This window comes from Eptesicus fuscus, chromosome 18 (genome assembly GCF_027574615.1).
Source record: "Eptesicus fuscus isolate TK198812 chromosome 18, DD_ASM_mEF_20220401, whole genome shotgun sequence".
Taxonomy (NCBI): Eukaryota; Metazoa; Chordata; class Mammalia; order Chiroptera; family Vespertilionidae; genus Eptesicus; species Eptesicus fuscus.
In genome coordinates this window covers 7,340,473-7,365,528 of record NC_072490.1, presented here as the reverse complement: position 1 = coordinate 7,365,528, position 25,056 = coordinate 7,340,473, and the positions used below count along the sequence as shown (strand labels likewise).

The window sequence follows — 25,056 nt, the reverse complement described above, 5'->3', positions numbered from 1 at the left end:
CCCTGCCCTGCGGCAGAGGTCTGCGGGTGGGGACCAGGCCTCCAACCAAGGTCACAACAGCTCTCTGTTCCATCACAGAGGGGTGCCTGGGATGGAGGGAGGAGGGTGCCGCCCGTGTGTCTTCTCCCAGAACGTGGCTTGGAGGTGATAAATATCTTTTGTTTCTATTGAGAACGAGATCTTTCTTTTCCATTATTTTTTTCCCTCAGCGGTTACTGTTGGAAATAGGAAAGCTATTGATTTTTGTACATTTGTTTCGTGACGGGCCGCCTTACTGAACTCTCATTATTTCTAATAGTTTTTCAGTTCAATTCTCCCAAAGGAAAAAAAAACAGTCCGGGCGATATGACAGAGAGCGGGTGAAATCAGCCACCGTTCTATTTGTTCTGAGGCGTGTGAAAACAATGAGTTAGAAACAAAATCCCACTCTGGCCAGATTCGAGTCCTCTGCTCCCACCACCCCACCCCCAACACTTCAGTGCCCCCCTCCTTCACCCCACCCCGGGGCAAAGGCCATCGCCCTGTGTGGCAAAGAAAGTCTTTGAAACCCAGACTCAGAACAGTCCTTTTGGGGGGCAAACGCTCAAACCCTAAACCTTCCTGGACGCCAGGTGTGTGCAGGTGTACCAGCTGTGAGGAGGGGCCTGGGGTGGGCTGGCCCTCTGCAGATCCCAGCCTGTCGCCCATCACGCCAACCCCTCCCCTAGCAGCCACTCAGCCCCTCTCCAAGCAGCCCTCCAGCCTAACTGAGCACCTACTGTGTGGCAGGTCTGGGAATGCAAGAATGCAAAAGGCTTAGTCCCTTCCTCAGAGGACTTCCTACATTCCTGCAGATGTGCCCAATTCCATTCTGCCCGATTGGTCCTGGCACGCTTCATGGGCATTTTGTTATTGACTCAGGCTTTCCTTTGTGGGATGTAGTCCCACAGCCAGTGCCCTGCCCAGATGCCCTCCTGTCCCTTTTACAGTTGCTGTGTGGCCCTCCCCATGCTGGCTCCTGCGTGATCTTGCAGCTCCCAGTGAGGGACTGTGCTCACACACCTGCAGAGATGGAAATGCCTGGGACTTAATGTCCCCCCAGGGCAGCCCTTAGCCAGTGACTGACCCGAGAGGACGCACCTGAGCTCTCACCTTGCCTCTCCCTGACTCCCGGACCCATCCCCCACGAAGCACATCCTCAATGCATCACTTGCACATAAGTCCTCATCTCAGGGTTTGCCTCTGGGGAAACAGTCCTAAGGCTCAGAGCAAGCATCTGACTCACACACGCACACACACTGCCTTAGTTTCCCCATCTGTCCTGTTGGCATAATGAGAAAGTCTCCCGAGGAAAGGATTAAGTAAGGTTCTGTTATGGACTGCATTGTGTTTCTACCCCTGCCTCCCCACAAATTCATATGGTGAAATCCCAACTCCAATGTGACTGTATTTGGAGATGGGGCCTATAAGGAAATAATTAAGGTTAAACAAGGTTATAAGGGTGAGGCCCTAATCCAACAGAATTAGTGTCCTTGTAAAAAGAGCACCAGAGAGCCAGCACACAATCAACACTCTCTCTCGCTCTCACTCTCGCTCTACACACACACACACACACACACACACACACACCAAGAAGAGGCCATGTGAGGCCACAGTGAAATGTCAGCTGCCTATGGACCAAGAGAGAGACAGAATTCGCTAGCATGATCATGGACTTCCAGCCTCCAGAATGGGAGAAAATAAATGTCTATTGTTTAAACCACGCCGTCTGTGGTATTTGCTATGGCGGCCGAGCGGACTAACACAGAGTCCTTCACCGGCTCTCTGGCTGGGATCCTGGAAAGCCTCCTCGGCCTCATTCAAGTGTCCTGTCACCGCAAAGTAAAATTACAGTGGCTCTGGGAGCCACTCCGCCTCGGTCCAGGGAAAATAAATGAGACTGAGCCACGGAGCAGAGGTCGGCAAACTCTGCGGAGAACCAGGGGGTAAAACCTGGGGCTCCGTGGGCCGTGCAGCCGGTCCCTGTCACAACCACTCAATTCTGCTGCTGCAGGTGCAGACAGAGGCAGCCACAGGCAGTGCGTCCGCGATGGCGGGGCTGTGTGCCAATAAAACCTGATGTAGACAAACAGGCCACTGTGGACAATAGCTTGCTGGCCCCTGCCACAGGCAGTTTGAGCTGAGAGTTGAGTGACCCTCAGACCCAAGCTGGATCCTAAAGATGAGGACAAGCACAGGGGGTAGGGGGGGAAGCAGGCTCGCCCAGGTCCCACAGGAGTTAGTGGCAATAGGGCTGGAAATGGACACCCACTCCTTGTTTGCATTCTGTTGTTCAGTGGGTGGGGCTGAATCCTAAAGGCTTCTAGAATGCTGGCAATAGAGGGTGACGAGATGCGTCGGGCGGTGGGGGAGAGGGGCGGGGGAGGGGGGGAGAGAAGGGAAGGGCAAACGTTCGCAGACACCCAGGCATGGAGACAGCCATCAGCATGCCTGCCTGTAGGTCATCTCTGAGGCGTGCAGCGAGGGGCAGGGCCCTACGACGGCCCTACGATGCTGCCCCTGGAGATCCAGCCCCCTACTGCTCAGAGGAAAATGAAAGGCCGGCCACTCCCACCACCAAGGCCAAGGTGAGGACCAGGGAAGGGCGGCCGAGCAATGGGTGGGGAGAGACTCCTCACCTGCAGTGCTCACCCGCACAGGTGTGACCTGATTCGTGCTCTTGGCTTTAGGCTGGAAGCTGTGGGCCTGTTTTGAGACACCAGCTGAGCAGACGTGGACCTGCGGCTTTACATTTCACAGCGGCAGGAGGGCCTGGGGAGAAGGCAAAGGCGAGAGGCAGCTGTCAGGACCCGTGTCGTCGTCCTCCTCCTCCTCCTCCTCCTCCTCCTCCTCCTCCTCCTCCTCCTCCTCCTCCTCCTCCTCCTCACTCTCTCCTCCGTTGCCATGGACCCCTGGGCCCTGACGACAGCCTCTCACACCTGCAGGGAAGGGAGCAGCTGTCTCACAGCAATGACCCTCCTCGGGCCACCAGGCTCCCTGCAGCCGCCAGGGCTGCCTGAGGGCCCCCTCAGCAGCCTCCATCCTTAAAATCTCCCAGGGCACAGCCTCAAGTTTGAGAGAAGGAAATGTTCAGGTTTGGAAAGAGAAGGGCAAGGGGACATTGCCCCCCGCCCCAAGAGGATTGCTTCCATTCGGGATTCTGTTTAGCCACTTCAATGTCAAGGAAAAAGGAACCAAACATACCACCAGCACCCTAGAAACAGATTTTTTAAAATCTCCCTATCAACAAGACTTCAGTCTCCAATCATCTCAGATGAAATAAAACCTCAGCGGCAGGAGTTATTGTAGATACGCTCGATAAAGAAAGGAGGAGGGGGGGGGCTTTGTCACGTGACTGCTATGCTGCAGAAACTTAATGAGAAACACACCACATTTCCAGAATCCTCTTTCTAGTCGGAGCTCCCGCTGAGATAAAAGGTCACACGAAGAGAAGGAGGGAGGGCGGCGGGAGCAGGGAGGCAGGGAAAGGGGCCTGAATTTCAGACGAGCTGCTATCGGCCCGAGCGTCTAGACGGGTGGTTTTCTTTGAATGCCAGATGTGGAGGCTTTCAGAAAGGAATCTCAAACATCACCCATTCGAAAACAAATCCACCCAAACTGCATTCACTGACGCAGAGAACTTTCTACCCCAGACTGCGAGGAAGGCAGGCAGACAGCCTGGGCCGGGCGTCTCGTTGCTGCCCCCTGCAGGCCACGAGCTGCAGAGCGGCCGGAAAGCCGGCCCAGGCTGGGGTCCCTGGGCTGAACCGGAGAGGCAGGCGAGTGGGCCCCCTCACAGTGCCGGTGGCTGGAAGAACTGAGCTGGGTCTCGTCTCCGTCAATATTTAACCCTGCAAGGGGAGGATGGCCCTCTTTATAGAGGAGAAACCACAGGTCCCAACAAGTGGAGCGCGATGCCCAGGGGATGCGCCTGTTTATTCGGCATTGGCATTTGACACCCGTGCCTCTTCTAGGACCCTATGAACTGTGCTGGGATTCCCTTCTTCGGGAAAATCAAGTGAGCTCCGTTACACAAACTGAACCAGACCAGCGAGGAGGCTGCCCTGCCCTTGAGGCCCACAGGGCCAGGCGGGGGCCTTGCACCCCAGTGTTCTCACACTGGGAGTGGCCCAGGATTCGGGATGTTACGCCTGCTGAGGCGGGAGGGAGAGGCTCCTGGACTCCCACACACCAAGCAGGGCTGTGGGAGGTTTGCAGAGCCAGGAGCATCCAGGCCACCCTCTGGCCTCTGGGACCTCCTGACAGCCCTGCGTGTCTTCCCCTGTCTCGGCTGCCCTCACATGGGGTGGACTGTAAACAGGATGCTGACATGACCCCTGACCCCCTGGGACTTCCCACTGGACCAGCGGCAGCTACAAATTCTAATGCCAGACTCTGGGGATCCGTGATCTTTAGAAGGGGCCGGGCGTGGCAGGACCCTCCGAGTGATTCATGTCTAATGTGGCGTGAAAGGACCTCTGGCCCCTCCGCTCCGGCAGCCCAGCCTGCTCCGCGGCCTCTGGCTGGCCTGCCTGCTCCCCACCGGCACCGGGACAAGACCAGACGCCCTGCAGGGCCTGTGGCTTTCGGCCCGTGCTGGCGATGTAAGACTCTGTCCTGGACCCTTGGGTATTCCTTCCTTTTCTTTCTGTTTTTTGTTAATCCTCACCAGAGGATATTTTGCTATTGACTTTTGTTTTATTTTGTTTTTGTAATTATGTTTTTATTGATTTCAGAGAGAGGAAGGGAGAGGGAGATTGAGAGAGAGAGAGAAACATCAATGATGAGAGAGAATCATGGATCGGCTGCCTCCTGCACGCCCCCTACTGGGGATCGACCCTGCAACCCGGGCATGTGCCCTGACCAGGAATTGAACTGTAACCTCCTTGTTCGTAGGGTCCATGTTCAACCAGCGAGCCATGATGGCCGGGCTCCATTGATTTTTAGAGAGAGTGGAAGGGAGGGGGCAGGCAGAGAGGGAACATCAATGTGAGAGAGATACCTCGATTGGTTGCTTCCTGCACAAGCCCCAACCAGGGCCGGGAGCAAGCCTGCAAGGGAGGTAAGTGCCCTCTGTCCGGAATCGAACCCGGGACCCTTCAGTGCGCGGGCCGACGCTCTATCCACTGAGCCAAACTGGACTGCACCCTTTTCCGAATCCTCCCCAAGTGGCCCACTCACCTCTCCGACCCCATCTTTCCACAGGGCTCCGACCCCCCACCCCCACCCCAAACCCCCAGGCAAAGCTGCCTGCCCAGCCCGGCGCATGCGCGCTGGCTCCCACCTCCGGGCGTCCACCGGCCCCTCCATCACTTGCCTGACTCCGACTGGTCCCCACGCGTCACTCCCGCACAGATGGCTCTTCCATGCCCTCCCGTTTCCGCACCGGCTGCGGCCCCGCGCTGAGCCACCGCACCTCGCACCTGCGCGGGTCCGCTACGGCTACGTCATCACGCAGACCCTTGACCTCGGGCCTGCGTGATGACGTAGAGACCGTCCTGCGTAGAGACCAACCGGAAACACTTAGCAGCTGTGGGTGGATTCCCTGATCCGAGGCTCCGCGCCTGGACCTGCCTGCCCCCGTGTTCGCGGACCGCGCTCGCTGCATTGGAACCTGGGACTTGGGATGGATCGGGCCGTGGGATGAAGTCATGGCCTTTGGGATCGTCCTGGGGGGAGAGGTGTCCTTCCGGCCCTGTGCCCCCCCTCCCCCGGGCACCAGGCGGCAGCGAGAGGCGCCCACTCCGCCGTTTCAGTGGAGTTGGCCAGAGGGGCCCCCTCCGGCCCAAGGAGGAGCGGCCCCCCGGGGGGCTGTCCCTGAGCCCCGGGTCCAGGGCCACCCCGGCCTGCCGGACCCAGAGCCAGCTCCCCCTGGAACAGGTGGCTGAAGGCACTTGTCCCTTCAGCTGGGGCTGCGGGGAGAATCTCCCGGAACTGCTGTCCGGAGAAGGGGGCCGAGAGCAGCCTCGTGTGAGGTTCCTGTGAAAATCCGAAGGGTGGCTCCGTACTGGATCAGCCATGTCCCCTGTAATGGAGACAAATGAATCCCCCTGGGGCACTGATCCCAGAATCTGAGGACCAAGGGGGCCTTAACGACCGGCGCCCTGTCTGTCTAGCTGGCTCCCTCCCCTTCAGTGGGCGATGGTGCCGAGCCAGGAGCCTTTACAAACACATCTCCTACCCTCCGCTGCGCACACCCTCCTTTCTTAGCGAATTTAAGTGTCGAACGCTACCCGGGAGCCTTGTTAAAACAGGCATCCCTCCATGAAATGACAAAGCCTGAAAAGGTACCAGGTCCAACGCCCACCTGGCACAGACCCTGCCTCATCTATGAAGCCCTTGGCCTGGGAGGCTCTCAGACCCCAGGGAGGGAGGGAGGGGCCGTTACAGGCCGCCTCACTGGCCCCAGGTGGGAGGTACCAGCTCTGAGGTGGCGCTGAGGCTGCCAACAGGAGGGGAAATGTATCTCCTGCTTCTGCAGGCCCAGTGTGACTCCAGTCAGCAGGGCCTGGACAGGTCAGGGACAAATACCCCCTGGAAGTGTTGCTGACCCTAACAGAAGCTTAACGGCGCCTGGGGCTGGGGGGCCCCCTCGCCTGTTTGAGCCTCGCCGCAGCAGGACACACAGAGAGCAGGGCACCCCCATCCTGCTTTTCCAGCTCTGCCCTCCACCCTCCTCCTGTCTCCTGCTCCACCTCGGGAGTGAGGAACAGCTGGGTGCAGGGAGGGCCTTCAGGCTGCAGGTGTGTACAAACAGAAGCGAGAGCCGCAGGGGGGGGGGGCGCGACTCTTAGGCCTTCATCTGGAAGTAAATGAAAATGGGGGAAAGAAGACACGTGGCTTTGGCATCGCAGCAACTTGACTTTGAGCAGGAGAGGCCATCTGGGGCGGTGGCGAGGGGTACGTTTTAAAGCCACAGCCTGGGTCTGAAGTGCCCCTCTGCTACTCACTAGCCTGCCGGGGTTACAGAAGCACCGCCTTCCAGGGTGTGGGGGTTCCGAGTGATGAAGCTGTGACAACCGTGCCTGGCCTGTGGTGCATGCTCTCCGGGAGGAGGAAGAGGAGCAAATACCACAGAGAGACAATGAGCGTAGGGAGCACTTTAGAGTTGGAGAAGCTCCGTTGGTTCTTCTGTTCTTTCCTATGATGCCCACAGGGGCCCTGGGAGGCACAAGCTGTAATCATCCCCACATCGCAGAGAAGAAAACTGAGGCTCCCAAGGGCCAAGAGACTTGCTTGCCATCCACAGGATTTCCCAATGGACAGGACATCAGGAAAGGAGACTACATCTGAGGAGGCCATCCAGCATTTCCCCATCAGAAAAATCTAGAAACACTCCTTGCCCCATGCGTGTTGGGGGCTTGTAGGTTCAGGGTTGTATTTGCATGTGTGGGGGAGGGGATCTGTCCAGTGTCCAAATCCAGCTGCCTGTGGCTCCCTGTAGGTAGGTAGATGCAGAGAGGGCAAGGATGGGACCCCACCCTCCTATTTCTGGGTGCCTGCTAGTGTCAGGGCCTACAGTCCTGATGAGAGACCAAGGACATTCAGCCCCGGGCTTGTGAATGGACCGAGACAGATCTTGGCAGCCCCACAAGTGGAGTTTGTCATCTTGAAGGTGTCCGATTCTCCCTGCCTCCATCACCGTTTCTGTTAGAGACACCAGCACATTCACTCACCCTCTGCAGGTGCAGCCACTGCAAAATCCTCAATGCCCTGTATGCCTACATCCGAGCTCCATCTAGTGGCACATGTTGGGTATAGCACCCAAGTGTGCATTTTTTTTTTTTAATTGATTTTTTACAGAGAGGAAGGGAGAGGGATAGAGAGTTAGAAACATCGATGAGATGAGAAACATCGATCAGCTGCCTCCTGCACACCCCCTACTGGGGATGTGCCCACAACCAAGGTACATGCCCTTGACAGGTTCGAGTCCAGTCAAGGGCACATGCCCTGGTTGTGGGCTCGATCCCCAGTATGGGGTGTGCAGGGGGCAGCCGATCAATGATTCTCTCTCATCATTGATGTTTCTATCTCTTTCCCTCTCCATTCCTCTCTGAAATCAATAAAGATATATTTAAGAAAAAACCCAGACACAAAAGCATTCATAATGTATTTATGCAATATTCAAAAACAGGCAAAACTAAGGTATTGTGATAGAAATCAGCATAGTGGCTGGCTCTGGGTGGTGGATATTGACTTAAGGGGACAGGAAAGAATATTCTACCATGATAAAAATATGCTATACCTTGTTTTGATGATGGTACATGGGATGGGCATATATAATTGTCAAAACTCATCAAGTGACTGGGCTGTATGCTAATTATATTTCAATAAAAACTAGGTCTAGTCTCTTGCCATCATAGTAGTTATATTTTTAGCTTGAAGAAAACCATGGTTGGGCATCGACCTATGAACCAGAAGGTCATGGTTCGATTCCCGGTTGGGGCACATGCCTGGGTTGCAGGCTTGATCCTCAGTAGGGGGCGTGTAGGAGGCAGCCAACTGATAATTCTCTCTCATCATTGATGTTTCTATAGCTCTTCCTTCCTCTCTGAAATCAATAAAAATATATTTTAAAAAAGAAAGCTTATTCTGGCCATCAACTAGAACAATTCTAATTTTTAAATACTCTTTTCTGTTGAGAGGGGAAATGATACAATATATAATAGCAAATTAAAAAATGTTAGAACAAGAAAAATGTTAGAATATAACACAATATAATCTATAGACCTCTTTGAGTATTGTTGAAAGATAATAGATTGCCAATGGAGAGGGCTATGTTCAAAGATGGTGCTAAAAGTGTGTGCTTTTTCTATTGTTGTTGTTGTTGTTATTCAATACAGAACACAGATAGCACTTCATGTTGGTATGGGCTTTGGCACCCAAAGCAGAATATGTCATTCAAGGAACCATATGAAAGACGTCCTACGCTCATCTTCATGCTACAGAAAGACAGCATTCGGTGGGGGCTGAAGAGAGTCCAGTCCCTGAACGGCGCAGCCACAGTGCAGAACCACAGCCCAGCTTGAAGGGCCAGATGCGAAGGGGAGACCAAAATGAAAGCTATCAACGGAATGAAAGGACACACAGGCAGGGAACAGCAGGAGGGCTGCGAAATGCGGGCCAGCATGGGGAAGCATCCCAAGAACATGGGACGTGCGGCGCCGGATTTGCATGTTGGATTGGCCGATACACAGCATTTTTGAAAGAGAAAATTGAAATTGAAATTTATTTTTTTTTTAATGAACAAGAGAAGACAGTATGCAGGCAGATTCCAAATAACCTGGGAATGAGACCAATCTCTTCTAGTCAAAATTAAATTCCAACGAAAAGAAGGGGTGGGTGTGTGAATAAAGAGCCATTTTAAACAAAGAAAAGAAAAGGTATTTGGGGTTGAGAGATAATATGTGTCCTAAAGGCAGGCTAGTTGAATCTTTAAGCATAATAAACACACCTCAGAATAAATGCTTCTTAAGGTATACGCTCAGTGGCTGGAAATCCCAGAATAAAAAGCAGAAAGAATAGAAAATGGTTTTTTGCCACCCATGGTCCCTGATGCTCTCCATGGCCCCTCATTTATTCCATATACATTTAGCAAGCCCCAAGTCCCCCAGTGTTCCTGGCTCAACCTGGACCACAGGATGCCATCATCCTCCCAGTCCCTCATTCACCGTGCTTCCCCCGCTCCCAGCACCTCACTGCATGTTTCAAAATGCTTTCCTCCTCCTCTGCACCCCTCTGCCATAGTCAGGCCCTCATGTTCCTGTCCCAACCTGGACCACAACCCCCAACATTGTCACAGACAGAGGACCAGAAATACGTCAGAGCCTTTGTGCTGATTTCAATGTGACAATGGAGGGTCTTTTTATTTTTAAAAAATATTTTCTATTGACTTCAGAAAGGAAGGGAGAGTGAGAGATAGAAACACCAATGACGAGAGAATATCATTGCTAGGCTGCCTCCTGCACGCCCCATCCTGGGCATGTGCCCTGACTGGGAATCAAACTGTGACCTCATGGGTCATAGATCAACGCTCAACCACTGAGCCACACCGACTGGGCTGTAGGGTCTTTTTGGACTACCTATCTTTTAGGGTTGCCTACTGAATATTTATGGATGGAATGATATGATGTCTGCAATTTGCTTCAAGATAATATTGGGGAATATTACACGGCCATTTTTAAAACCTGACAACTACATGGATGAATCTCACAAAAAAATACTGAGTCCAGAAACTAGATCCCCAAAAAGAGTACATACTGCATGGTTCCCTTTATATGAAGATCAAAAACAGGCACAACCAGTCTTTTGAGCTACAAGTTAGAACAGTGGCCAGCTTGCAAGGAAAGAGGGCGATGGGAACCAGAATGGTCCCTGCCGCTGGGTGCTGGGTGTTGACTGGAACTCTCTGGATGTTTGAAATGTTCTCTATCTTATTTTGGTGATGGTACACAGTGTATATGACGGTCAAAACTCATCACAGGCTCAAGGTATGTGCATCTCATTGGATATTAATTCTATTTCAGTAAAAACTAGGTTTGGCCTCTTACCGTCATAGCAGTTCCTTTCTTAACTTGAGGAGCACGTACGCTGGCCACCGGCTCTCTTGACGGCTAATGCAATGAAGACTCTCCTTGAACTTGAATCTTTGTACAAGCCCGCAGGCACTGATTCTCTCTGCTGGTGACTAAATGAATAACTGCACTGCTGTTTAGCTGTGAGAATAACTCCATCCGGAGCCACCACTACTTAGAAAAGCACAGCAGGACTCTGTCACTGACAAATCACCCCATTCGGGATCTTCTGCGGGAGCGCCATTTTTCATTATGCCGTGTATGTTGAGGAACCGTACCGCACAGGACCAACAAATATAAGGCAAAGGTTCGCTTTTGAGAGGAATAAATGCACCCTCTGCAGGGAGACAGAGGACGCCCAAGCCCCGCTGAGCCGCTGAAGCCAGGGACCCTCGGCCCTTCACCGCCTGGCGCTGGAGGGGCAGGAGGATACGACCAGTACGCGTTCCTTATACGTCCAAGGATTCTTCATGAAGAGGGGAAGCTTGCCCAGCCGGTGTGGCTCAGTGGTTGAACGACAATCTACGAACCTGAAGGTCATGGTTTGATTCCCGGTCAGGGCACAGGCCCGGGTTGTGGGCTCCATCCCCACTGTGGGGCGTGCAGGAGGCAGCTGATCAATTATTCTTTCTCATCATTGATGCATCTATCTCTCTCTCCCTCTCCCTTCCTCTCTGAAATAAATAAAATATATATTTCCAAAAGGGGGAGAGGGGAGGAGAGGTGAAGCTTCTCCCAAGGAAACGACTTCAGCTTTAGAAACTAAGTAGAATTTGAAAATAAATATTCAGGAACTCAACAGAGGGATGAAGGGTCTTCCCAGTCCTAAGAATAGTGGCGGATCACCCAGGGTCAACCTGGGCCTGAGTCACAGGAGAACCATCACCTGAGGACTCAGAGGCCCCAGGCTCAGGCTGAATTTATTCCGTCTTCCCCTGGTGTTGTTTATAGCTCTGTTTAAAAATATCTGGCAGCTCTCACCTGGTTGGCTGGGCTGCCAGTCTCCTGAATAAAGAGTGTGAAGCATGCTGGCACTCTGCAGCCATTTCACCTGCCAAAGATAATTTAATAGCATCATGAAACTTGATCCAGGTGCTGTCTTCCGCCTCACTGATGATGCTGATGGATCCATACCATCTCCATTTAAAATTGAGGGTATGACTCAGGCAAGACTAGGTGAGAGTTTGCTAAGGAGTATAGTTACCTAAACTCAAAATACCTCCCACCGAAGTACTTATTAACCACAAAAGGGAAAAGAGTAATTTGACCGTGGAAAATCTGATCAACACCCACCTTCACCAAATGGTCAATGTCCTTATTTTCAACAATGAAATCAACCCACAAGGTATGCCTCAAGATAAGATGTACTGAGGAGGACACATTATTCCTTCTGGGACATTGTGGCCAAAACGCATCATCTGAATCTAATAATGAGGAAACATGAGACAAACCCAAATTAGGTAAAGTCGAAGTCATGAAAGACAAAGGCAGGCTGAGGACGTGTTCAAAATCAACGGGGCCCGAGAAAGACATGAGAACTAAATGTAATCTGTGATCCTGGATTAGAAATACAAATAGCTGTAAACAACATTAATGGGATAGTTGGCAAAATTTGAACATAAAGTAGGAAATAGTAGATCGGTGTGAAATTTCATGAATTTTATGACTATATTGAAGTTACATTACGAAAAGATTCTTGTTCTTGGATATACCCATGGAAGTATTTAGAGGTAGCTAGCTAGCTAGCTAGATAGGGTGGAGGAGGAGAAGGAGGAGGAGGACCAAATGTGGAAACTTAACTATTGGGGGCTGTGTGAATCTTTTGTCAAATGGGGTGAAAATGAGGGTGGAGACCTGAACAGGGCTCAATCCCCTCTCTGGATTACTAGCATCCCAGAAAGGTCAGAAGACCTCTCAAGTCAATCTCAAAAGAAACAAATTGAACTATTTGAGGAGGCGGGGTATATATGCATCCAGCTAGAACTGAAATAACTCCAACCATCTTTTTCCTTTCCCTTTGCTTCCATGGCTAATGCTTGCTGTGCTCTCTAAGATGATAATTTCACTCTTTCTTAGAAATGCCACTTTCTTGCCTGGCTGGCGTGGCTCAGTGATTGAGTATCGACCTATGAACCAGGAGGTCACGGTTCAATTTCTGGTCAGGGCACATGCCCAGTTGTGGGGTTGGTCCCCAGTGTGGGGCATGCAGGAGGCAGCCAATCAATGATTCTCTCTCATCGTTGATGTTTCTATCTCCCCCCTCTGAAATCAATAAAAAAATATATATATATTTTTAAATGCCACTTGCTTAAAACCTAGGCACAGGTAAAAGTCTATAAACAATGCTGAATTTTGCCCCTTTCTGCACTAACAAAGAAAGATCAAACTTACTGCTTCTCACATTGTAAACTTCCCTTTTGCTGGTGACATTTATCTACCAATATACACTTATTGTTTTAGGATCACTTTTGCTGTAATCCTATAATTATGGCAATAATTTCTTCAATTCATAAACAAACTAGGATCCACAGATATTAAGATGTATTTTAATTCATAATGAGGCCTGTTTTACGATTTATAACTCATGAATCTCTATATATTTATTGCTTAGCCTTCTGGTGACATTAAACTACATCTCAATAGAAACAAATTGAATTATTTGAGGCGAGGTACATATGAATTACGATGAAGGCAATAACTATTTATACAAAGATGCTTTGGTAATTTATTTTAAAAGCACTTATTAAAAGCCTTCAACATGTGTTATTTGGAAATCGAATGAATTAGACATGGCAGCCAATCACAGATTATTTACTCTTTTCTTACACACACACACACACACACACACACACACAAACCATAATGGCGACAAGTTCAAATAAGAACCAAAAATCAATGCCTCTTGATTGTCATATTTTAGCACCAAGATCAGAGAGATCCATCTGATCATTTTGCATTTTCACATGAAAGCCAGGTGAATGTCCAACAGCCCCCCAGCCCTGAACTAGCGAACATGTAAATCCCAGCCTCCGGCCATCCATGTTCAAGATACCATAAGACATCTGGTCCCCAGCTCTTGGTTTCTAAATATGTCCCACATCAGGGCTCCTTGGAGAAATGGATGATTCCAGGGCTAGAGCTGGGAAGTACCAGCCACACAAGGACATCATATTGTGCTAGAAAGCCCAAAAGTACTTTTTAAAAATAGGAACTGTTGTCCAGACAGTGTGGCTGAGTGGTTGAGCATCAATCTATGAACCAGAAGGTCATCGACCTGGTCAGGGCACATGCCTGGGCTACGGGTTCAATCCCCAGTAGGGGGCGTACAGGAGGCAGCCGATCAAAGATTCTTATGGATGTTTCTATCTCTTTTTCCCTCTTGCTTCCTTTCTGAAATCAATTTAAAAACTTTTTAAAATAAAAAATAGGAACTATTGCCGAAACCGGTTTGGCTCAGTGGATAGAGCGTTGGCCTGCGGACTCAAGGGTCCCAGGTTCGATTCCGGTCAAGGGCATGTACCTTGGTTGCGGGCACATCCCCAGTAGGAGGTATGCAAGAGGCAGCTGATCGATGTTTCTCTCTCATAGATGTTTCTAACTCTCTATCCCTCTCTCTTCCTCTCTGTAAAAAAATCAATAAAATATATATTTTTTAAAAATAGGAACTATTCATAGAAAGATTTATGGAGACAGAAAGTAGATTAGTGGTTGTTTGGGCAGGAGGGACCTTACTGGATGAAAATGTTAAACTGATTTATGGTCATGTTTAATGTTACTAAAAAAAATCATTGAATTGTATACCTGAAACGGGTGAATCATGTATGTGTAAAATATACCTCAGTTTATGTAAAGCAACTTTTAAAAAGTCAGTATCATTTTGCTTTTTTAAAAATATGTATTTTTTACAGAGAGGGAGAGGGATAGTTCAAAACATCAATAAGACTGAAACATCATTCAGCTGCCTCCTGCACACCCCTACTGGGGATATGCCCGCAACCAAGGTACATGCCCTTGACCGGAATTGAACCTGGGACCCTTCAGTCCGCAAGCCGACACTCTATCCACTGAGCCAAACCGGTTAGGGCTCATTTTGTTTTTAATCAAGGGACTATTCTAGAAAAGATGTAACAACCAAATCCATGGAAAACCTTCATTGGAGCTTGGATTGGGGGAAAAAATCAGCTTTAGAAAAGGTATGGAGGAAATCAGGAGAGATTTTTTAATGGACTGTAAATTAGATGGTACCCCCACATTGTGGTATATTTTCTTGGGTGTGAGAATGCTATTGTGATTATGTGGGAGGATTGCCTTAAATTCTCAGGAGATACAGCTGAAGAAGTCAGGGGTGAAGTGTCTGAGGCCTGCAACTTACTTTGGAATGAGTTAGGAAACTATACATACATACGTATGAAGATAGAAAATGCAAATGTGAAAATAATGTTAACAGTTGTTTAACCTATAGGGAAGGTATACAGGTATTCATTGTACCATTCTTTCAACTTTTCTACAGGTTTAACAATTTCAAAATAAAATGGTTGGGTAAAATATTTGGGCCACATTTATTTGCTTTAGGGTGGACCTTGAAGAATCTCTGTGTAATGAGTAAGCGAGTTGTGCTAGTAAAAGGACTCTGTGTTACACTGTTTTCTCCATCCCTCACTTATTACCCTCGCCACATTGGATTTCTTTTAGCATCTGAGATGAGCCATGTGTCTTCCTACCTCAGGACCTTTGCTTTTCCCTCAGGCCCTCCCTTTTCCTGGATTCTCGCATAACACCCCACACATTTCCTTCACATTTGAATAATTTGTTAAGGTATCTGTCCCACTGTCTTCCCCAAATAACTGTAAGATTCAAGAGGATGAAGACGCCCACCATCATTTCCCTGGTTTTCCGACAGTGCCTGGCACACAGTAGACACCCAATATTTTTAAGAGAATGAATGAGTGGGTTTGTTTAATGGACCCACCAATGTGGCATCAAGTGTCGTGAATCTCACTCGTGTTAGGGAAGCACCACTTTATCTTCGAATGGCTCTGTCTCTAAGGAACAGTTAACACTTTAAATTCAGGTCTGCTGATGCTCCCTGGAGGTCTCTGCCAGCCTGCTTCTCAGTCTCTCCACAATGGACACTGGTTTGGGGGAAGGCAGAAAATCAAACTGGTTATTTCACACGAGCTTTGGCATAGATGTATGAGAGATCCTCAATGATCCGAGCCGAGGACAATGCAACTTCAACTGCGTTACTACACCATCTCGCACTATTCTAAACAATCTGCGTTCGTTTCTAAAGTCTGTTGTTGCAAATTTATTACAATTCTCTACTCTCCTCCATTTCTCTCAGGTGGCTTCTCTCTAATGACCTAACACAGGGATGTGCTTTCTCCCAAACTTCTCTAACACCCCAGTGTCCGACCTGCACCCCCACAATACAGATACAGATAGCCATTGCTATTCAAGCCAGAAAGGGGCCAAGGCAAAGATCAAGTATTTCCATCCCCAAAAGAAAAGAGAACATATTATATAAGCACAATCTTTAAATATATAGATTACAATGCAGTGTGTGCTGAAACAGTTGAAACACGTGTAAGGTGAGGGATAAAATACAAATGAAACTCAAATTAGGTCGGAGGTTTGCTGGGCGTGAGAGCCGCGGGCGTGGCAAGATGAAGCTCGCGAGAGGAGAGATGAACTGGGGAAGGCTTGACGATGGGAGCAAGGGCCTGGAAGACTTGCACCATCTGGACAGGTGGCGAAGGCATTCCAGATGTGGGCAGCAGCATGAACCAAGGCCCAGAGGTAGGAAGGAGCACAGCCTGCGGAAAGGTCAGCGAGGGCGTGGCCACGGGGGGAGCCACGCGCGGGCTCTGGAGAGGACCCGGCGACAGGGCCAAAGAGGCGCCCTGGGGACTCGTCGGGACGGGCTTTTTCTCCACGGGGTGCAGTTTCTGGTGCTGAACAAAACTGCCGTACCATCTGAAGGCCTTCCCACACACCTTACACTCGTACGGTCTCTCTCCCGTGTGCACTCGCTGGTGCTGAACGGAGGCTATCTTCTGTGTGAACGCCTTGCCACACTCCTGACACTGGTAGGGCTTCTCCCCAGTATGAATCCTCTGGTGGACAATGAAAACTGACCTACAGCCAAAGGCTTTCCAGCACTGCTTGCACTCATAGAGTTTCTCCCCCGTGTGTAATCGCTGATGCTGCAGGCAGGCGGCGCTCCTGCGGAAGGCCTTGCCGCACTCCTTGCATTTGTAGGGCTTCTCCCCAGTGTGGATCCTCTGATGCTGAGTCAAGGCGGTGTTGGAACTCAAACCCTTGCCACACTCCTTGCATTCATAGGGCCCTTCCCCAACGTGATTCTTCTCGTGTATGATACAGTCATAGCTGGACTTGAAAGCTTTGCTACATTCCTTACATTTGAAGGGTTTCTCCCCGGTGTGGCTCATCTGGTGCCGAAGGAGCCTTGAGTTGTACCGGAAGATTTTCCCACATTCTTTGCACTCGTAGAACTTCATTCCCCCTCGAAGTATCAGATTCGGATTCAGGCTGAAAGTTGGCCACGTGGCCCTGCTTTTAAAATCAAGGTGCCGAGAAACATTTCGGAGCCCACCTCCCGGCACTCTGAGCCGCTCTGTTTCTCCAGAGGCTTCCTGCTTTACGGCAGGCTCTTCATCCTTGATCCAGGACTCATCACCTGACCAAAGCAACCATGAGCACTCCAAATTACTGAGCTGGACAGAAAGCAGAATCCAGGGGTCCTAATTCTCTCTTGTAGGATGCGATTTTTAAAATACATACTCATGAAATGGCTCTAAGCTTCCATAAAGGAGGACAAGCGAGAAAAAGGAAAGTACTGTCGTAACATACAACTGGAGAAGTAATGACATTGGAAACAGGAAGTGCCTCCCATAAGGAAGGCTGGAGTTGGGGGCACAAAGGCAGGTAAAATGGGCAGAATGAGAACTTCAAGAATGGGAGGGAGCCCTAGCCGGTTTGGCTCAGTGGAGAGAGCATCGGCCTGAGGACCAAAGGATTCCTGGTCTGATTCTGGTCAAGGGCACATGCCTGGGTTGCAGGCTACTCCCTGGCCTGGGCCCTGGTCGGGGCTCGTGTAGGAGGCAACCAACCAATGTGTTTCTCTCACATCAACATTTCTCTCTGTCTTTCCCTCTTACTTCCACTCTCTAAAAATCAATGGGCCTTTGCTGGTTTGGCTCAGTGGATAGAGCGTCAGCCTGTGGACTAAAGGATCCCGGGTTCGATTCCGGTCAAGGGCACATGCCAGGGATGTGGGCTTGATCCCCATTAGAGGGCATGCAGGAGGCAGCCAGTCAATGATTCTCTCTCATCATTGATGTTTCTGTCTGTCTCTCCCCTCTCCGTTCCTCTCTGAAATCAATAAAAATATATTTTTTAAAAAAATCAATGGAAAAATATCCTTGGGTGAGGATTAAAAAAAAGACGAGGCGGAGCAGGCTGGGAACACAAGTGAGCAAACAACAGATCATAATGCCCCCCCCTATAGGCTAGGAAACCACCCGAATTCTAAATTCTAAATAATGGCCTAATAATTCCATTTTTAAATGTTCCACGTAATATCCTGAGATAAAAGATTCCTCCAAAACGTCAGCTGGAACAGAAGTTGGAGAGCTGTAGGCCACAGTGGCATCGTTGCTAAAGGAACCATTAGTTACAAAATCACAGTACGTGTGAGAAGTAGGGCCTGAAACCTTCCTTTGAAAGGAAAGAAAACCAAGGAATGAAAAGCTCCCAGGACTGGGAAGCAGTCTCGGGGAAATGAGAGGCTATGTATGTGCCGGGTGCCGTGGTGGGGGAATATTCCTTGCCTTCTCCTACGCAACCCCTCAGAGGACAATACAATGTAAACCCAAATATTATGGCATAGGAATCTTTAAACTGCACCCAAAAAGGCAAATTAAAATAAAATTCATAGCCATGGCACAAAGAAATCAGTTTGACCCACAGAATGAAATTTTTCTTAAAATATGACAGAAACCCTACTCCTCTGTCATGAAAACTGGCATGAAATTAAATATTTCCACTGGTGAGAAAGGAAGTGGTTCAGGAGCCCCGGGGCCAGTTTTCTGCAGGAGCTCAGCCACCTGTGTGTGCAGACAGTGTGCGGCCAAGCACTCCGGGGACTGGTCTCTCTGGGCTGGGGGCTGGAACTCAGTGGAGGTCAGAGTGCACCGACTACTGCCTCATGGACAACAGGGAGCTTTGTTTTCTGCTGCAGAAGAAACATTTCCAGTAAACCGGGAAGGCCAAACCAGAAACTGCTGTATTCTCTTACCCGGACAGATGCCTCGCAAAACCTCTGCTTCCCAAGGATCGGGGCCCCAGGCTGCGCTCCCGCTCTCCAGCTGGGAGATCAGATCCGGCTTGGGGGCTGGAAATGCTACTTCAGGAAGAAAAAAGACAGATAAGTTGAGGGAGACATCCAGACCTCTTCCTGAGATCTCTCTTGGCCCAGTTCCTAACGGGCTATTGGGGAGAGAAATGGACCGCCTAGGAGACCAAGTGAGCCGGCCAAGGGTTCTGAGGATGGACTCTAAAGTGGTCCAGGGGCATGACAGGGAGACAGCCATTCTCCAAGGAAATTTCAACGTTTCCCTGACTTATTAGAGAGGAAAACCCCTCAGGAAGGATATATGCACTGATAGCCTGGGAGACTCCTCCTCAGAGAGGAGGACCCACAACCCCAGGACTATGGAAGATGGAGGAACAGGTCACCGAGGGCACCAGGAAGTCCTCAGTGCCCAGAACCTCGCTCTTCTCTGAGATGTGAGGAAGTCTAGTTTCAAGACCAAAGGGCTCCGGGGATTTTCCCACCCAGCATCTCCAGAGGCTGGGACTGCAGAACTCTCCCCTGGAGTCATCCAACCCAAGGGCTACTAGAATCCCCCCAAATATCCGAGAAAGATGTCAAACTACCACAAAGAGCCACTGAGAGAGACCTACCCAGGGCGGCCACATTTGCATAGTTCTCCAGCATCACCTCCCTGTACAGGGCCCTCTGCACAGGGTCCAGGCTGGCCCATTGATTCTGGGTGAAGTACACAGCCACGTCCTCAAAGGTCACGGACTCCTGAAATAACAGGTTCCTGCTCAAGCTCTGAGTGAGGGGCAGAAGGTAGCAGCCTGAACTGCAGGGTCCCCAACTCTGAGCCTGTGGAAGGTCTGCTCTATCAAGAAGATCGCCTTCAGCCAGTGGTTCCACTTCAAACATGGAACCCCAACACGCTCCCATCCGCTCAGCTCTGTTCTAAGTCATCCTAATCTCATAGCCTGGCATCTGGGGCTCTCTGCCTGGTGACTGCATCAGCCCCTATGGACCTGTCCCTCTGGCACCTCCTATCTCAAGTACTCCATAATCTGGTCACCTTATTTTCTATACACTAACCACTACAGAGAGCTGCCAATCACCCCATCTCCACCCATCTAAAGTACGCACGCACAGCCCTAGCTGGTTTGGCTCAGTGGATAGTGCATCAGCCTGCGGACTGAAGGGTCCCGGGTTCGATGCCGGTCAAGGGAATATGCTCAGGTTGTGGGCTCGATCCCCCAAAGGAGGGGTGCAGGAGGCAGCCGATCGGTGATTCTCTCTCATCATTGATGTTTCTATCTCTCTCCCTCTCCTTTCCTCTCTGAAATGAATAAAAATATTTTTTTAAAGATTAACATTAAAAAAAATAATTTAAAAAAAGTATGCATGCACAGCTCCATCTGCAGAGAAGCCAATCCTCAAAAAATTTTCCAACTCTAGCTGGTTTGGCTCAGTGGATAGATAGAGCATTGGCCTGTGGACTAAAGGGTCCCAGGTTCAATTCCGGTCAAGGACACATGCTCGGGGTTGCAGGCTCGATCCCCAGTAGGGGGGTGTGCAGGAGGCAGCCGATCAATAATTCCCTCTCATCATTGATGTTTCTATCTCTCTCTCCCTCTCCCTTTCTATCTGAAATCAATAAAAATATATTTTAAAAAAGAAGTTTTTCCAGCATTTTGCAAATTTCTTTTCATACCTTCTCACTTTATCAAAAAGCTAGCTCTGATGAAGAAAACCCACAATCTGACTGTTCCAGTGTCTTCTCTGAACCACCTGTATTCAAACAAGGCTGGCAGTGCCCTGTCTCTGGGCACAGATCCATTGATGTTTCTATCTCTCTCTCCCTTCCCCTCTTAAATCAATAAAAATATATTTTTTTAAAAAGACACACAGCCCAAACCGGTTTGGCTCAGTGGATAGAGCGTTGGCCTGCAGACTGAAGGGTCCTAGGTTTGATTCCGGTCAAGGGCATGTACCTTGGTTGCGGGCACATCCCCAGTAGGGGGTGTGCAGGAGGCAGCTGATCGATGTTTCTCTCTCAACGATGTTTCTAACTCTCTATCCCTCTCCCTTCCTCTCTGTAAAAAATCAATAAAATATATTTTTTAAAAAGACACACAGAAGGCAAATAAGTATATGATAAGATGTTTACTATCATATGTCATCCGGGAAGTGCAAATTAAAACAATGAGATACACACCTATCAGAATAGCCAGCCCTAGAACAGAGCACTGACAACCAAAGGCTGGTGAAGAGTGGAAGGGAACTCTCCCTCATTGCTGGTGGTAAGGCAAAATGGTGCAGCCACTTTGGAAGACAGTTTGGCAGTTTCTTACAAAACTAAACGTACTCTTACCATATGCTCCAGCGATCACGTCCTTGGTGTCTTCCCAAACGAGCTGAAAGTCTATGTCCACACAAAACCCTGCGCACAGAAGTTTACAGCAGCTTTACGCATAATTGCCAAAACTTGGAAGCAACCACAATGTCCTTAGTAGGTAAATGTCTACTCTAAACAAACTGTGGTATATCCAGACGATGGAATAATTATTACTCAACACTAAAATGAAATAAGCTATCAAGCCATGAAAAGTCATAGAGGAACCTTAAATGAATATGATTAAATGAAAGAAACCAATCTGAAAAGCCTACACAATATAATTCCAACTATTTGGCATTCTGAAAAAGGCAAAACAATGTAAAGAGTTGAAAAGATCAATGGTTTCCAGGGAGGGAGGGATGAGTAAGTAGAGCCCAAAGAATTTTTAGGACTATGAAAACACTGTATGATGCTATAATGGCGGATACATGTCACATACATTTGTAACCCATAAAGTATACAACACCAAGAATGAAGCTGCTCAGCAGGTGTGGTCAAATGGTTAAGCATCAACCTATGAACCAGGAGGTCACAGTTCAATTCCAGGTCAGGGCATATGCCCAGGTTACGGGCTCCATCCCCAGTAGGGGGCTTGTAGGAGGCAGCCAATCAATGATTCTCTCTCATCATTGATGGTTCTGTCTTTCCCCGCCTCTCCCTTCCTTTCTGAAATCAATAAAAATATATTTTAAAAAATAACAAAAAAACGTGAATGCAAACTATGGACTCTGGAGAATTATGATGTGTCAATGTAGGTTCATCAGTTGTAACTAATGTACCACTCTGATGGGTGACAACAATAATGGGGAGGCTATGCATGTATGGAGGCAGGAAGACATGGGATCTGCTTTTGCTGCTCAATTTTGCTATGAAAAGAAAACTTCTCTAAAAAAATGAAGTCTAATTACAAATAAAAAAAGACAATCCTTAATCTCTTACCTGATCTACAAGATGCAACTGACCAATACCCTTCCACAAATAACTCACCACTAGGGAAAACCTTTTAAACAGATAAATCTAGCCATGTCACCTCCCCTTTTTAAAATTCTTTAGTGCCTTCCCAGGTGACCTACAAGACACGTGCCTACTTCTCCCATCTCACACTGAACAACTTCCCTGACTTCCCCGTTTCTAAAGTACACCCAGCTCTCCCCAACCCCTCCCACCCACCACTTCAGGGGCTTTGCATATGCTGTCCTTATCTCTGGAAATTTCTCTCTTCAGCAGTTCCCAAGACTGTTTCTATCGCATCCTTGACGTGAAGTCCTACCACTGGAGAGGTAGCTTCTTTGAGGTGTCTCAGATCTGAGAAGGTATATAAAAATCACCTGAAGGGCGTTCACAGCAGATTCCTGGTGCCCCCCCCCCCTCCCCTCGCTATCCTCCTCCCCAGTTTTCCTGAATCTAGGATGGGGCCCAAGACTGCAATTCTAATGAGCTCCCAGGTGATGCCCACACTGCCAGTGGACCAAGCTCTTGAGAAGCACTGTGCTTTCGCAACATGTAATTATGGTACTAACTTGTGTATCTGTTCGCAGTCCGTCTATCTGGCTAATGAGAAAAGGGAACTTGTCCGCATTATTCAGTACCACGCACCCAGCATTTAGAAAGTGCATGTGGGAAGAACAATGCTGGTGTCTCTGGGATACGTCTCAAGAGATTGCCCTTCAGTGAAGAACTTCTCTGATCTCGGCAGGTGCCTTTTCTCTGTAGAACATCATCTAGATTTCCACAGGGAAGGAGAATTTCTAGGCTTTTTACACTTAAACCTGCACATCCCCCAGAGCGTCGTCCAGGCCTGCGGATGGAGGGGGCGGGGGGGGGGGGGGGGCTGTCACAGGTTCGATTCCGGTCAGGGGCATGTACCTTTGGTTGCTGGCACATCCCCAGTAGGGTGCCTGCGGGAGGCAGCTGATTGATGTTTCGCTCTCATCGATGTTTCTAACTCTCTATCCCTCTCCCTTCCTCTCTGTAAAAAAATCAATGAAATAAATTTTTAAAAAATAAATAAATAAATTTGTAGCAATTTCAGAGAGGAAGGGAGAGGGGAAGAGAGGCAGAAACATCAACGATGAGAGAGAATCATTGATCGGCTGCCTCCTGCTCGTCCCTCACCAGGGATCCAGCCCACAACCGGGGCAGGGCCCTCATCGGGAATCCGACCGTGACCTCCTGGAACCTGACCTCCTGGTTCATGAGGCCCCACGCCAGCCGGACGCTCATGTGCTTTTTTAAAAGACTGAAAGGAAGCTCAGCTCACCTGAGGCCAAGTTGTTTGGAGCATGGCTGGTGTCCCCTGGCTTCGGGCACTGTCTTCTGGGTTTGGAAAAGCAAGAACCTTAGAAGCCAAGAGAAGAAGAGCCATGAGTGCCAGGGGCTCAGTCCTGCATCACCCGCAGCCGCCTGGGGCCCTCGCAGTCTCATTCCCAGCTCTGGCAGGAGGCTCCATCAGGGGCCCCCGGGCTGCTCGCCCCACCTCCTCAGCAAGTGCTCCGCCTGGACCTCAACGCCGTCCCGCACCTGCCCGCTCAGTCCCCAGGCTGCTGAGCCATTGACACCGGGCGGCTGAGGTCCAAGACGAGCCGTGAGTAACCTAAAAACCTAAAAAAGCTCTTACAGGGACCATGCCATTGACCCCAAAAAGGTGCCTATGGAAAGGCGGGACAGGGATGGGTGGCTGCGGATAAAGAGTAAGACAGTGTTCTCGTGGGTAATGCTGGCCCAGACGCCAAACACAGAAACTCTGCAGCGGGCGCAGGAGGCTGCTGGGCCAAGTTCTTTGGGGCGGAAAGGAGGATCACGCTGCGGTGGGCAGGGGCTGCCCCGGGCTCTGGAGGCCGCGCAGCCACCAAACGGACCGAGCTCGGGGGCGGGGGCGCCAGGGAAAGTGAGGAGGCCGGCACCGGGCGGACCTGGCACGGAGAACTCGCTGGAACGCACACTTCCTCTCCGAACCGCGAAAAGCTGGCTGCTAAAAGCCGATGCGGAAGCGAGCGCGTGCGCTCAGCGCCCCTCTAGGCCGCCGGAGGCCGCCCATCTCGGTGGTCCCCGCGCCCGTCCCCACGTGACCGGGCCGGCGGCGGAAGGGGTGGGGCTGGGGGCGGGTCCCTGCCTGCGCCGTCGCTGGTCGGGTGGGGCCCCGGCCAGCTGGGAGGGACCCTTGTTACAGACTTGGGGTGAAAAATATATGTCATGGAATTAACGGCAAATCAGAAATTGCAGGGATTGGGGTGGGGGGTGGAGGTGAGTAGCGCATGTAAGGCATAGCAATACAAAATGAAAAACAGAGAGAAAAAGACTGAAGGCAGAAAGACCAGCAAAAATGACAGCTGCTCTCACACTTCTCAATACTGAACGAGAGGTTCCAGCCAGTGCAATTAGGCAAGAAAAATAAAGGATCCAGACTCGAGAGAAAAAACAACTACTCTTTATTCACAGATGGCATGTCTATGTAGAAAATCCAATGGGATCTACAAAATAATTATTCGAATTGTGTTATCCAGGGATAACAATCTTGTGGATGGGGTGAAAGGGGTCTTCACTGTATGCAGCGCTGCAATGTCCACTTTTCAGTTAATTTCTACTTTTCAGTCTCAAAGCCAAATCTATCCCAACCAATCCCTCCTTACTCGCTTTTTCCCCATTGCAATTATCTTAGTTTGGGCATTCTCATCTCTCCACCCCTCAACTCCTCCTCTTCTCCAAACACATCCAATTGTGACAGATTCAAA

At 49.8% G+C, this 25,056-nt stretch overlaps 1 protein-coding gene across 1 annotated transcript; it reads right to left on the bottom strand.

Moving 5' to 3' along the window:
- Window positions 1-16,157: 16,157 nt before the first annotated feature.
- ZNF621 (zinc finger protein 621) lies at window positions 16,158-24,265 on the bottom strand. Its single transcript, XM_028134724.2, has 6 exons — window positions 24,238-24,265; window positions 23,586-23,663; window positions 21,302-21,370; window positions 19,581-19,707; window positions 18,913-19,020; window positions 16,158-17,292 (listed from the first exon to the last, which is right to left on the bottom strand). Exons 3-6 carry the CDS (start codon window positions 21,302-21,304, stop codon window positions 16,214-16,216), a joined length of 1,317 nt encoding a protein of 438 aa, XP_027990525.2. The 5' UTR covers window positions 21,305-21,370; window positions 23,586-23,663; window positions 24,238-24,265; the 3' UTR covers window positions 16,158-16,213.
- Window positions 24,266-25,056: the final 791 nt, after the last annotated feature.